The sequence below is a fragment of the Lepus europaeus genome, chromosome 10 (assembly GCF_033115175.1).
Source record: "Lepus europaeus isolate LE1 chromosome 10, mLepTim1.pri, whole genome shotgun sequence".
Lineage (NCBI taxonomy): Eukaryota > Metazoa > Chordata > Mammalia > Lagomorpha > Leporidae > Lepus > Lepus europaeus.
Window position 1 is genome coordinate 32,929,017 of NC_084836.1, and position 15,694 is coordinate 32,944,710.

Sequence of the window (15,694 nt, forward strand, 5' to 3'; positions counted from 1 at the left end):
ATATATATATGTATATATATATACATATATATATACATATAATTTTTGCCAAGCCATCACATCCCAATTGTGTGTTCTACCTTAAAATATTCAGAACTGATTTTGAACATAAACATTTTAGGAAAATCCATCCTTTGATAGAATATTCCAAGCCTAATTGTTAAGCAGAGACAGAACTGTCATCTGCTGGTCTACTGCCTGAATACCGGTGACAGCCAAGGTTGGATCAGGGCTGAAACCAAGAGATGGAAATTCAATTCACATCTCTCAAGTGGGTGGCAGGAACTTGAGCCCTTGTTGCCTTCCAAGGTTTGCATTAGCATGAAGCTAGAGTCAGGAGCTGGAGTCCGTTATTGAACCCAGGCAATCAGATGTGGGACACTGGTATCTTAACCTATGTGTGAAGCACTAGGCTAAGCACCCACTCCGAAGCCTAACATAGGGACATTTTGGAGAAGGAAAAAGTGTGCTGATGGGAGAATGCTTGTGAGGAGAGAGAAGAAAGTTGAGAGCAGTTGCCAGTTAGTACCAGTAGGTTTGAGGCTCCGTCATGCTTTCATAGTGCCTGTTTCCATCCATTTTTCTTCTATTATTGCCTAGTACTAAAGTTATTAGATCCTTTTCTCTCCTTTCTTATGTCTGAAGTGGTTTTAGACTAGCTGTCATCATTTTGCTGCTTTCAAGCAGTAATTTCCTTAGAAAGTTTTTATTTAATGAATACAAATTTCATATGTACAGCTTTTAGGAATATAGTGGTTCTTCCCCTAATTCCTGCCCTCCCACACCACTCCCATTTCACCCCTACTCCCTCTCCCATTCCATTCTTCATTAAGATTTGTTTTTAATTGACTTTATATACAGGAGACCAACTCTATACTAAGAGATTCCAACAGTTTGCAACCACACAAACACAAAGTATAAAGTACTATTTGAAGACAAACTTTACTGTAAATTCTCATAGTACAACTCATTAAGGACTACATGGGGAGCAAGTGCACAGTGACTCCTGTTGTTGATTTAACAATTAGCACTCTTATTTTTGACATCAGTGACCACCTGAGGCTCTTGACTTGAGCTTCCAAGGCTATAGAAGCCTTTTGAGTCCACAAACATCGTTGGTATTTAGACAGGGCCGTACGCAAAGTGGAAATTCTCTTCTCCCTTCAGAGAAAAGTACATCTTTCTTTGTTGGCTCTTTCTTTCCACTGGGGTCTCACTCCCAGAGATCCTTCAAGCAGAACAGTTTTTGCCACTATGTCTTGGCTTTCCACAAGCAATAACTTTTAGCTTTAAGTCAGAAACATTGATGGTTTCTCCAATGGAGCTTACACCATCTACACAATCTAGCAGAGAACAAAACTGGGATCTACTTAACCTGACCAGTTCTAACCGTGCATTTTGGTGAAATATTGTTAAATCATATCACCTTATTGATGAATAAAAGGTCATTTTCAATCACTGATAAACTTACATTTTCATATAAAAAACTTTCCTTAATGTTATAACATCAGTAATCTGTCCTCTAATTTTGGAGGACTTATAAAATGCAAGAATGTCCTGTCACTTTCATTAGTATATGTACTGACACTGTTAGAGGAATAAACTGGCTGAGAAGCCATATCAAGAGAATGTTAAAATTTTCCATCTTCTGGGTTACTGGACTTCTGCCTAGTCAAGTTTTTCAGTTTTCCAGATATCATAATGTTCTCTGTCTCTAAATTGAAAAATCTCCTGGGGGATGTATATAGAATAACATAAATATATTTATACCCCTGTATTTTTTTGAGATTTATTTTAAAATTTACTTCAAAGAGTTACAGAAAGATAGAGAGTGGGAGAGAGAGAGAGAGGGAGAGAGAGGGAGATTTAGGCCTTTCAATCTAGTGGTTCCCTTCCCAATGGCTACAACAGCCAGGGCTGGGCAGGCAGGAACCAGGAACCTGGAACCCCATCCAGGTATTCCATGTGGGTGGCAAGTTCCCAATTAGTTGAACTATATTCTGCTGCCTTCCCATGCACATTAGCAGGTTGCTGAATCAGAAGTGAATCAGCCAGAACTCAAACTATTGCTCATATGGGATGCTGGTTTCACAGGTTATCAGCTTAACCCTCTACACCACAATACTGGCCCCTTGACCCCTGTGCTGATAAGACATCTTTGAAAGGAAGATGATCAGATATTAGAAATCTTATGAAGGAGTCAATATTCAATTTGAAAGAGAACACTTGAAGCATTGTCTTTAGTTTTAATACTTGTAATACTTTATTGAACTTTGCCTTTAATAAAATATGAGGATAAAATAAATGGCTGAATAAAATTTACATGCATATGCATCAGTATAACCATAATTATTGTACTACCAAAGACTCTGTCCAAGTCAGTAGTCCCCTCCTAATGGTAACTATGACTCTGATCTCTGTTATATTGACCTTTATGTAAATGAAAATACAGTTTGCACTCTTCTACTTTGCATTTTTTTCCTCAACACATTTTATATGATATCCATATTGTTGATTGTAACAAGGACCCTTTTACATTGCTGTGTATTTCTCTCTTTCTAACTCTGTCTCTATATGTATGTCTATAGCTATATATATGTATCTATGAATATCTATGAATGTCTATATCTATATATATACCCACACACGTGCATGAACGCACAATTGATTTTCATTATTCCTAGTAGTTGTGTTTTATAAAGTTGACATGATCAATGAGTTAGCAATAACTGAGCTGTTGTTCCTAGGGGAATATGTACACAAATACATATATACACATATGCATATATCACATATATTATAGCCTTAAGTCCAAGAAAATTAGTCATCCTGGTAGATTCTATTTTCTTTATTTTACAAAAGAGAAACAAGGTTCAGATGTGTTAAGTGATCCTTCTGAGATTGCCCATCCAACAAGTGTCAGAGCTGGGATTCAAACCCAACCTGGCCCCGGAGAGAGTTTCTAGCTGCATTACCCCCTACTGTCTGTCCTGTAGCCATCTCTGTGTAAACACTGAAACAAAATGCAGAGCATTGCCTTTTTGGAACTCAGCTAGGAATGTGCTGAGCAACTCAAGTTTCCCACCGCTCTTCATTTGTTTGTGAAAACTACAAAAGCATCATGAGTATTGATAATATCTTTGATAGACATTGTTTCCAGTTTGGTATTTGTTTTAATTCATTTTTGTTGTTGTTGCTACAACTAAATAAAACAGACTGGGTAATTTATAAAGAATAAAGTTTGTTTGGCTCAGAGTTCCAAGGGCATGGCACATGGTGGGATCTTCCTTGTACAGCATAATATGACAGAGGGCATCGTATAGAGCAATTGTGCCAGCTCAAGTCTCTTCCTTTTCTAGTAAAACCTTTAATGCCATCTTGGAGGCCTCACCTCATGAGCCATCTAATCATAATTACCTCCCAAAGACACTTAACATATGATTTTGGGGATTAAGTTTCCAATACATGAACTTTCATGGGACACATTCAGACCATAGCAGGGCTGTTATGATCATTCTTGAACATTCTTCTAAGGGACATACACTCTCATTTTCTTCAGGGTAAACTTGCTCTGTAGCCTTAAGTCCTTTAAATTTTAGCCATTTTTGCACATGGATTCTACCATCCTCTTTTGTCAAGTTTATTTTAGAGGTTCTAGCCCATTTAAAATGATCTTTTCCGTACTGATTACTTAGAATGTATCTGGGTACTTTCTGCCAAGCTTCTGTCCTGTTCACTGATCCCTATCTTCTCAGATCTTAGAATCATGTGTGAAGTCCCTAATTTCTATTTTTTAAATTTTTAATTTATTTTTATAATTTTTTATTTATAGAAGCCGAACAAATTTTATGTATTCCATATATACAGATTTAGGAGCATAGTGATACTTCCTACCCTGCCCTCCTTCCTCCTCCCTTCCTTATTCTTTCTCTTAATTTTTACGATGATGTACTTTCAGTTTATTTTATAATCATAAGCTTCTGTTTGACTTTATGGATCTCCTTCTAAAATTCTCCATCAGTCCTCCAGTTTGTGAGTCATGTTAATTTTTTTAACTTTCATATTTGATAATGCTTGAATCTTTATCATTTTCCTGTTTTTTATCAACTGTTTTGTTTCTTTGTATGCCTTTTAAATTTTTTATTAGAGGCAAACATTATGGATTAAAAAATCATGTGGTATATTTTTTATTTAATTTTTATTTTTTATTTTTTGCCAGGCAGAGTTAGACAGTGAGAGAAAGAGAGACAGAGAAAGTTTTAGACAGTGAGAGAGAGAGACAGAGAAAAGGTCTTCCTTCCGTTGTTTCACTCCCCTAATGGCCGCCACGGCCGGTGCTGCACTGATCCGAAACCAGGAGCCGGGTACTTCCTCCTGGTCTCCCATGTGGGTGCAGGGACTCAAGCACTTGGGCCATCCTCCTCTGCCCTCCCGGGTCACAGTAGAGAACTGGACTGGAAGAGGAGCAACCGGGACTAGAACCCAGGGTGCCAGTGCCACAGGCGGAGGATTAGCCAAGTGAGCCACGGCGCTGGCCTTGGTATATTAATGATGTTGTTTTACCACAGGGAAAATTTCCTTTTGTCACTAGCTGGACTATTAACAGGTCACCCTGGTTCTGTCGCAGATTGGCCTTAAGCTTTATTAGTAATGATGTAGTAGTTGATGTATTATTTGCTCTTCTTTTGGAGATATGGTTCTTTTTCCTGAAGTAAGGACCTTGCACCTAAAACATTGCCTTTATATTTGTCAATTGAGAGCTTGGAATGTTTGCCAGGATCTCTCCAACTTGGTTGGGCTTGAATTCCAAATTTTGCCTCACAAGCAGTATGCCACTATTAAAATCTCTGATGCTGTTTATTCTGGTTTCTTGACTCCCACTTTGCACATGGAAGGTATGGAAGTCAAGCAACAACTTAACAGAGATTTATATACATTTCAGGGGAACTTCTTTGATGTTTCTTCCACTCTCAGATTTTCCTCCCAAGTTCAAGCCACCTAGGCCGTTCCAAACTTCGGGCTCTCTCTTTCTGGCTTAGCTGAGTGGTTACATTCTCCCTTCATGGTGAATAAGACATGCTCTCATAGAAAAATGTGCAGTAAATGCAGAGTTTAATTCATTCAAAGAGAAAACCCAGGAAATTTGCTTTGTGAGCCTCTACTGTCAGACAGATACTGTCCTGTACATTGGGTTGTTTTCCAGTTGGTTTGTTTTGGATATTTTGTATTAGTTTTTGGCAAGATAGTTCTTCTGATACAAGCTATTTCATCATGACTGACACCAAAATTCTTTTTGATGTTTTTATCATTGGTTTTATGTAAGCCATTTGGTGTAAGCAATTACTGTAGATAAATCTCTGTGGTAGAACTTTGGCGCATCATGTGCACTAGACAAACACTTGTAGAATAAAGGATTGTATGTTTGTGCTGAATGATTGTGGGACTGGATATATGTTTCTAAAATGTCCAAATAAATGAAAGTTAATATGATAACAAGGTAAATGCAAACAGTGATAAACATGAAGTCTTCTGTTTAGGTTCAGGACATTAATGGCTGTTCTTCAAGTTGGGAAAAATCTGGCATGACATAGTTTCTAAGATTAAAAATAGTGCTTTTTGCAGGCCAAATGTGTTTCCATTATAAAATAGCTAAGGAAAACTTATATCAAATTATTAAGAGTAATATAGGACACAAAATTAAATGTAATAAGTCATTGTAGTTTTTCAGGGGTATGTCCATCCCATAGCAAAATGCTCTATAAATATCAGCTGCTATTATATTAGTTCCACTGATTTCCCTATAGTTTAGTCCATATTGGCATGTCATTTTTTGAAAAAAAAAAAAAAGTATTTCATGTTAGAATTTGTGACTAGTATGGTGAAGGATCTGGAGATTTTGTATATAAGTGGTATTTAAAATAATTATGGAAATTTGTCCTGGAAAATACAAGACCCTAAAAGATCACTGAAAACTATTTTCATGTATCTGAAGATACAATATAAAGAAAATGTTTATTTATTGTGCCTTATAAAAAATACAACTAAAGATTGTTATAAGTTAAAATTGATTTTGTTGAATATGTAAATTTTCTTATGATTATGTTTACATATTTAGTGTTCATATATTAATGTACATGCATTTATCTAAGCATTTATGATATATATAAAGATGAAGACAATATCTCTGGTAAATGTTTAAACAGAAGTGGTAAAAAGGGGATTTGTAGAAAATGTTCCTGTCTTAAAAGTTAGTTTTGTAGAACCTCCTGCATTGCCACTGACAGTAAGGTTTTATTGTAGGAGGAGACTGTTACGTTCCACAGAGGATCATATTTCTTGGAGTAGATGAAAGTGAAGCTTTACCTGAAGAAAAGGAAATCACTGTGTCAAAATGTTCAAATACTAAAGGTAATGACGCATTCTGTAATTCTGATCAGTTTGTGATTATTTTTATCAGTAAGTTAAACAACAAAGCTTTGTTGTAAAATGCTATGTGAAAGGGAAAGTAATAAATCAAGATATACACTGAACAGGAGTAAAGAGCCCTCGGGTTCCAGACCTGGTACTGTCCCTAATTATTTGGCTATCGGACTTCATCTTTTTTAGCCTTGGTTTCCTTGTCTGAAAAGTTAGCCTGTGGGACTGCATATTTGCTAAGAATCTTGCTAGCTCTTAAGTTAATGGCTGTCTTATATAACAACACCGCAAGACCTTTTCATCTTTCTTTTTCCAATTTATAGTGTCAATAAGACAGGATTATGTTAGAAAATATTCTTTGTGAATGCTATGAAGAGCAACAATCTTGTGATGAATTCCCCATTTTATAATTATCAAGAAATGTGACCGAATATATCCTCCACAGTCTTCCACTGCCTTTACTGTGCTTAGAATCCCCCAGCTGCTGCCCCTCGGCTGTGTGTCTCTTTCAATCCTAGACAAAAAGTGCAGCAGTTCTGTAATTAGAGGACTTCACATTCTTTCCAGCAAAATGTAACCCATCTCATGTACTGTTTCCTCCATCATTAAATAATCTCAAGTATAGAGAAAGGTGCATGTCAATAAACTAAACCATTTTAATGGAAAATTATATATGAATCTTAGATATGGAAGCATTTTGATCAACCCATCAAAAAAATTCTTAAAGCAATACTAATTGTGGTAGCCAGCAGCCATGTGTGGCTGTTTAAATTCAATTCAAGTTCAATAAAATTTTTGAAGTCTTTTAGTTGCACTAACCATGTTCCAAGTGTTCAATAACCACATATGTCTAGTGGCTCCCAAGTAGGACAGCACAGATTAATAACATTTCTATTGTTGTGGAAAGCCTGTTGGATAATTCTTGCTCCAGAGCATGGAACAAGTAAAACTGTTATATATAAAATATTTTCAGAACGCTTGGTTTAAGTGGAGCCACTTGATGTAAAATTGATCGCTTTTTAATTCTTTTGTATTGCCATGATTATGTTATTTACATTTTGAAGATTAGGCTGCAGATTTGGATTTTTGAGTTTTGGGGATCAATGTAGCAACTGAAGAATTTTAATAATTCTTTCTAAAAATTCATGTATGTTTATATTTTAAAGAGATGTGTCTATTGTGTAATGTTTGAAAACTGAAATGGCAACTGAAATGCTTCATTTGCTAATACTGACATTTTATTTTCTTATTTTCCTTTAAAAGATAACAAGGACAATCCTCATCCAAAGCGTTCCCTAGCTACCCGACCAGCACCTACAACGCAGGTGTTAAATGCTACTGAAAACATCAGTGTGAAGTGCAGAGAGGACCCCTCTTTAAGTGAGACATTGGCTCTATCACTTTTTGGGCTTACTATATTTCTTATCATGGATTTGTTTTGTTTATTTGAAATATAATTTTTGAAAAGAAAAGAAGGATAGTTTGAAAATTTTTCAGTAGTAATAATTAAAGACAAAATTTTCCCCTAATTCTGACCATGAATTGTGATGCAGCTTTTAGTAAATGACATGCTTTCCTACTTGTTAGATTTAGGCATTAAAGTTAATAGCATACTGTCTCCTCAGATTTTGAATTTCATCCACAGTGCCATATGTTGGCAGGTTTTTATTATGTTTTGGATTATTTTTCTTGAGTTGTCTTCTCCTTGGCATTCAGTACGCTGAACTACTTCTCTTGACACATTAAGACTTCTGAATCTTCCTGATTCCTTCCGTCCATCCTTCTGTTATTTATTTCATTTAGTGGATCCCTATAGCATTCTTAGATCTCAGCAGGGAGAACAAGATGGCTTTCCCCAGTCAGAGGACTGGGCATTTAGGAGTGGAGGTTGGGCATGATGTTTGTGGAGGAGACAGTAAATCAGAGATGCACTGAGGACTTAAACTGAGGATGAAATGTAGGACAAAGGCAGATTTAGCAATAGGCTGTAGAAAGCTAGTGTAATCTACGCAGGGCACTTGATGTTCATTTTCTCTGTGCACCAGTCACTTGTGAATGAATAAGAATTCATTGAATAACACTTATGAGTATTAATTCTTTAAAGAAACTATTTTAAGATTTTTATTTAGAAATGTACCTTGAGAATTCCTGGAAAATTGAGAATGAATATTTTTTTGATGTAAAAATATGCAGATAAAAAGTGAAAATTGTAATGATTTTAGCACTTACAAATTCTGATCAGTCTTTTTTTGACTGTATTAACTATACATCCAACTTCTCAAGACCTTTAAAGGAAAATTCACTGAAAGTATTTTATATTAATTTAACATTGAAATATAGTAGTTTTGGCTAAAGTACAAAATGATTTGTGTTGAAAATAATAATTCTAAAACTACTTAATAATAACATCATAATGAGTCATATAATTGAATTTGAAATGCAATTTTCTGTCCTTTTAAAAGCATCCAAACATTTCCTTATAGATAAGGATTTTTATAGGAGGAAAGATACTTATTAAAGATTTTCTCATCAATCTATTTCCAAGATAGATATTTTTGGCATTTAAAAATAAATCACCCCTTTGTTCTAGAAAGTAAAACATAAGAATGGTATAGTTATTTTTTTCTCTTGCTTGACATGTGAATGCACAGCTATGTAATTATTACCTATAGTAATTTTTAGTTGATAGCATATCTTAAAAAACTGTAAAAATTTATATCTTTTCTAAGTGAATGATGTCCAGCCAGTGAGGAAGCCTCATTTGAAAGGTGTGAAAAAAAGAAAATGGATTTATGATGAACCAAAGAACTTTCCTGGTCCTGGAATGCGGCGAGGTAAAGTGTCCATATGTTTGAAATTTCCATATTATAATTTTAAAAGAGATCAATAACACTAATCAAAATATTTTCCACCTGAAAATCAAATCACTGTTGGGATTATCAGCCCAGTTCCTATTAGCTTTCATTGTGCTGTCCAATCCTCATATTGTAATAGTGTGCTTATGAATGTAAAAGAAGTTTGTTTTCACCCTCACTCACTGTCCTTTTTCTGTAACAGCAGTACAGACCCCAAATCCCAAAAACAAAATGAATTACCATCGCAATAATAAAAGCCGAAATGCCGAGAATGCATCCTATATCCACGTTCAAAGAGATGCCGTCAGAAATGTCTCATTGAATGCACAGCCCTGCAGCCGGCCCACAAATGGGTCCTACAATAAAGTTGATGTTAACAAGGAACCCAAACTCAACCTCTATCCAGGTGGGGCTCTTTACCATTGTGGTTTACTCTTGTCTGTGGTTTGCCTTCCCGTGGAACTGCCTGGTGACTTGGCTGATGGTTGCTGCTACCCACTCCCCTCTTCTTTTCCTAGGCCATCATCATCTTAACACCTAGTGAGAGGATTTTTTTTCCTCGGCTGGAGTGTATCTGATTTAAAAGATATCAAAGAAAACTGATGTTGGGTGCAGATGATTTGATACTGTTCTTCCCTAGAGTTTTGGGTCAGAGCACTGCGCTTTGTTCCCCCTGCATAGCTTTCTTTCACTCTGGAGGATTGTTTTTAAATGGTTGACATTTTCTTGTTCCACTAACTGCATTGTTCAATTATCACTGTCAGACTAGTGCCTTGGTTTTTCTTTAGGCCCTTCATGATTACTTTCTGAAAGGGTTAGTTTGGAGGTTAACTGTAATATTTTTGACAACCTCTCATCTCTCACACCATGCACAGATTGCTTCTAAATCATTTCATCATGTAATAGTCAAAGTCATACTATATGGCAGGAAGTACAAAGCCACAGGGGAGAAAAGAGCCAAATATCTTTTTCTTTGTGTCTCAGATAAATTTTGCTCCTTTGAAGTTGAGTTTCAGGTCCCTCAACTTAACAAAATGCTACTTGTTTCTCTAAATTTCATGTTTCTAGTTTTCCGTGTTCACAGTCCTGGTTAGTGGAGTCTGAAGGATATATATGTTGGGAAACATAAGTAAAGACACTGTGTCTTTCTTAGGTTATTTCTTTATTTAAATATGTTTTACTGAAATTATTTGTCTCTTTTAAAATATAATAATTTATAGATAGATTTGTAAAGAAGGATATTCTTAGATGAAATTAGCTTTCAATTTTATTCATTACTATTACTATTATTATATTTATTACTGTTATTTTACTGCAAGTATATGGCTTTGAAAAATACAATAAGTACTAGAATCGTTTGTTGCCAGTATCTAGATTGGGTGAATATGCCATCAGTAGCACTCTATATTGTTTTGTACTGTTAGTGAACATGTCAGCATAAGAAAAGTAACAAATCCTTGGTATTGTTATGCACCAGGCTTTGAGATTCACAGCTGCAAAGCAATTCTTGAAAACACACTTATATCCTTGTTAGATAATAGTTGAAATGTAGCGATGTCAGAGAAAAGTGTGTATTTAAGGAGCAGGCCGATATATGAATGTTCTGACTTACTGGGGCAAGGAGTGCTGTATTGTAGACTCATCACTGTGACTGGAGATGGACATAGAACTTGCGCTGTATCTCATAGATGTTTTTTAAAGCTCTACAAAATTATAAAATTATATGCAAAATCATGGTTAAGCAAGGCAGTGAATATTTTTATTACATCTCAACATCAGACGCTCTAGCTTATCCTCATGGGAGAGAGCTTTATTTGAAGAATTGGGCAGCCAATTAAGAGATCTGCAACTATGATTGCTGATAACTTAAATAGTCTTAATAAATTCACTTATACCCCTGATACCTTAGCATTTAAATGGTAAAATGAAATACTTAGAGAGTACCTTCACCCCTGAGTTGTTTATAACTTTGAAACACTCTTGGATTGTGATTTTCAAATTATATTATAAAATTTATCTTTAATTCTGGTCTTTTTTCTCAGACAAATATATGTCAACATCATATAATAGTTCAGCCTGGAGAAAAAGAATTCCTTTTCCAAAAACATATTCAAAAACTGAAAAGATTTATCCAGGTAAACATTTACTGGTGATTTTTATGATATTGTGCAATTCTGAAAATGAACAAGTTGTTAAGTTCAAGGAATGTATTTCAGAAAACATTAAAATGAATAAAATTTTCATGGTATAGATGCACATTTTATTCATGGAGTTGGTAGTATGGTATGTGCTACCAACTTAATTTTGTTTTACTGTTTTCCGCTTTGCCTATTTTTCTGTTACTAGAAAACATTTTGATACAGTTCTTTCCTTGACAATAAGCATAGTAATTGCAGTAATTATGTAATATGTTAAGACACATTTTACTACAAAGTAAATATATAAAATGTATTTTGACACAAATGACATATTAAAGCCTTGCTATATTTACAATAGACAAACATTGGCTGGTATAGGCTAACAGAGAACCCAAGATGAGTTCTCTTGTCCAGGAGGTTCTAAGTGTCCGTGCTCCCATGTTTGTTGTACCTTGTGCTCAGAGGGTGAAGGGATCCTGGGAATCTCTTGGGTTTGAAGTTCGTAATAGCCCTGACCTCAGACTGTCCTGCTGAACAGGTTAGTGTCTCCTCCCAACCTACCCTGGGCTGACCATGTAAGTTTGGAAAACCACACAGGATACAGTGGATTCAGTTATTTCTCATATAACTGAACCTGTCAGAAAAAAGCTCCAGAAAGGGCTATGTTACCTTCAGACATAGCCTAAAACTTTCTAAATCATCTAAAATCCATAAATTCTTATACCAGAGCCTCCCAGAATGAACCAGAATATGTCCAGACTAGAAACCTTCCCCTTTCCAAAATGAATAATTGACATGACACTTCTTGAAATAGTTCTAACTTCACTGTGACTCAGTATAGAAGCAGCTTGTGTATATATTTACACAAAAACGGCAGCTTTTTCTCCTGTCTTTTCTCAAATCACGTTGTATTGTGAGAGAACTCTATTGCAGTGTTACTTAGTTGCCTATATTTTCACTTAATTTTGGTTGGTTTATCACATGTAATTGCACTTAATTTTAGTGGATACAGAGGTGAAAAGTTGATCAGATTTATGAATGAAATTAGAAATCATTGAGCTACAGCCGTTTCTTCTATGGTTTCCTTAAGGACAGGATGATATTTGGAGTATTGAAGGATGTGCTCCTCCGTCTCTCCTTGTCCCATTGATCCCTTTGACTGCTCTTGTGTTCCAGTAGTCTTCTCCCCTGTTTTCCCAACAAGGATTGGGGAAAGAAGGATCACTTACAAACAGGAAACATCTTCCATCTGTGTGTAGTGCAGAATCTGTGTGTCCATGTGTGAACAGGAAACATGTACCATCCCTGTATAGCACAGTATCTACGCCTCCTATGTGAACAGGAAGCATGTACCTTCCAAGTGTAGTGCAGAATCTACACATCTGTGTGAACAAGAAAAATGTACCATGTATGTGTAACACAGAATCTGCATCTGTGTGTGAACAGGAAACATGTACATCCCTGTGTAGTACACAATCTACATATCCATGTGTGTCATTTATGTGTAGATAGGATCTACACATCCAGGTGTGAACAGGAAACACATACCATCTATGTGTATTGCAGAGTCTATGCATCCACGTGTGTATGGGAAGTGTACCTTCCACTTGTAGCACAGGATCTATGCATCCATGTGACTGTGTTGCCTTTCCTAGATATTACAGGGGGTGAAAAGCTTTGGAGAGAGCTTTTCAGTGTCATCTGTTTTTTTTTTTTTTTTTTTTTTTTTTTTTTTTTTTTTTTTTTGACAGGCAGAGTGGACAGTGAGAGAGAGACAGAGAGAAAGGTCTTCCTTTTTGCCATTGGTTCACCCTCTAATGGCCGCCGCGGTAGCGCGCTGCGGCCGGCGCACCGCACTGATCCGATGGCAGGAGCCAGGTGCTTCTCCTGGTCTCCCATGGGGTGCAGGGCCCAAGGACTTGGGCCATCCTCCACTGCACTCCCTGGCCACAGCAGAGAGCTGGCCTGGAAGAGGGGCAACCGGGACAGGATCGGTGCCCTGACCGGGACTAGAACCCGGTGTGCCGGCGCAGCAAGGCGGAGGATTAGCCTAGTGAGCTGCGGCGCCGGCCTTCAGTGTCATCTGAGTTGGGGGGAAGTCAGACCATGTCTGACATGTCAGGGCTAAATACAGCTTCTCGAGATTTGCAGGTGCCAGGCCATCAGATATTCCTGGGGACCTCAAGCAGGAGAGAGGTCCTGAGAATGGATTAATCGATTTATACAAGGTCTACTGGCTGGAACTGAAGCACTGGAAAAAATGTTTGTTGTTCAGCCCTGTTGAGGTGTGTGAGGGGTACTTAGCAGTGTCAATGGGTTGCCTCTAATAAAGAGCCAAATAGAAATCAAAGCAGCATCCACTGACCAAATATTGTTTAAAGTATGATCTGAAGACCAGCTGCAATGATACCATCTAGGAACTTGTGAAAAAAGCAGAGTCCCCATCCCAGACTCACTGAATCAGAATCTAAATTTTAAAGCATGCCTCCATGTTTGGCATGCACATTAAAGTTTGATAAACCTTTGACTACATTATCTGGGCCACCTTCAAGGGAAATAAGAGTATAGCACAGGAACCATACTTGACAAGATTCTCTTCCTAGCTGCCACAGAGAAGTAACCTTTCTCCCCTCTCCCTACCCAGAAATTAGGATCTAGGTTAGTATACTTGTTAGGAATAAAACCCTGAGGAAAAAATTAAGTCTGAATTTGACTGAAATACAAAAGTGAAGTGACTAAGAAATCACTGTGTTGGACTGAGAACTAGATGTGCAAAGATCTAGATCTAGGGCAATTTTTTACATCAGGAAGACTGGGGATCTGAAGTCAAGAAATTAAATACCTTTTACAAAATTTGATCTTATAAAATGTATTTTCTTACTTGCTTTTCACTTATAAATTTCTAACTCTAAAACTTACCCTTTCGGATTGTTGTTGTCATCAGCAGAGCAGGAAGAGAAAGATGAGCTATGTTTCTTTCTCCACATTATTTCTGCTAGGGTACAGGGCAGCAATTTCAACATTTCCCAGTGGACAGATGGACTGCTGGAAGGGAGGAGGCAGAAAACACAAGCTGCCTCTAGTCTGTTTCTCTAAGGCTCTGACAGCCAAGGCTATAGAAGTGTAAATGAGTGAGAGGAACCTTTTGGGAAAATGGTGTTGGATACTGTGATGATAATGCAATAGGAGAGGAAAATGTGAGTGCCCTGTGGGAGGCAGGGGCAGGAGCTGCAGAGACCTGAAGATGTCATTCTCATTGTTGGCCTTCCCTAGAGGCCATGTGTCCTTTCTGATAGGAATGTAGTTGATGCAATGAAGGTGGCTGACTGAGTTCATTCTAAGTGTCCCATTGCACAGCCTTATAGATAGTATCATTTCCATTACTTTCCACTCCTCCACCCAAGTGCACTGCATATTAAGCAACAAACAGACACGAATTAATTTTGAATATTTATGAATGAAAGTAATAAGCTTAGTTTTTGTTTTGTCTTTGAATTTCATGGCAGTTAGCAAAAGAAATATGAACTATCAGTGCCCTGAAAGTTGAAATAGAAAATAATCAACATTTTATATATTTTATTATTAGAGCCACGAAGAAATGGGAGTAAGTAAACTTGGAGGTTGAGAGAAGAGGAAAAATGAGAAAAGAGAAAAGTGTCAGACATCATCTGATTTACAATCGAAAATGAAAATTCAAAGAATGAGATATTCAAGTACTCCATACCATATACGGGATAGCCAAAGATGATAAAATGCAAATTCTGAAAATAAGATGCAGGAAGTACATTGTGCTCTTTCAAAACTGATAAATATGCAAATTACAAACAGCTGCCTGTGTATTTATGTAGGTCTGGAATTCATTCAATGCATTGCTTCAAACATTTAATAAAATTTAAAAGTTTGACAATTAAAATCATTCTTTAATTGTGAACCAAGTTAGATTGCACAGATTGAGTCATAAAATTGTGCCCTTAATCTCTGTTTTACAATATTCTTTATGGAAGAAACCTCATGTTTTTCTTTCTTTACTTAGCTTTTAAGCTGGGCCTTCAGCAATATAAGACATAACAAGTGTAAACAAATTCAGTGCATTCCCAGGGTTACAGTTTGATGATGAGTATGTTAGAGATATTTGCACAGAAATAGACTTTGATGTGTGGCAGAAAGAGACAGAGGTTGGTTCATTATGCAAGGCAGTGTCTTTTTAATTGGCAAGTACAAGATCTGCTGAGATATGCTATATTCAAATAAAAAATGAACATTTGCTTGCCATGAAAATTAAAG

The 15,694-nt window shown here is 36.6% G+C and overlaps 1 protein-coding gene across 4 annotated transcripts in view; it reads left to right on the top strand.

Annotated features, from left to right (window-relative positions):
- C10H12orf50 (chromosome 10 C12orf50 homolog) overlaps nucleotides 1-15,252 on the top strand; it is a 39,934-nt gene extending 24,682 nt beyond the window's left edge. For 2 of the 4 annotated variants that reach the window (XM_062202032.1, XM_062202036.1), the window contains 6 exons: nucleotides 6,301-6,408; nucleotides 7,681-7,797; nucleotides 9,147-9,251; nucleotides 9,475-9,678; nucleotides 11,315-11,407; nucleotides 14,997-15,252. In XM_062202032.1, coding sequence (XP_062058016.1) covers nucleotides 6,301-6,408; nucleotides 7,681-7,797; nucleotides 9,147-9,251; nucleotides 9,475-9,678; nucleotides 11,315-11,407; nucleotides 14,997-15,022 — 653 coding nt within the window. In that variant the 3' untranslated portion in view covers nucleotides 15,023-15,252. The remainder of the gene's footprint in view (nucleotides 1-6,300; nucleotides 6,409-7,680; nucleotides 7,798-9,146; nucleotides 9,252-9,474; nucleotides 9,679-11,314; nucleotides 11,408-14,996) is intronic. The other 2 variants (XM_062202033.1, XM_062202034.1) reach the window with 2 other exon arrangements.
- Nucleotides 15,253-15,694: the final 442 nt, after the last annotated feature.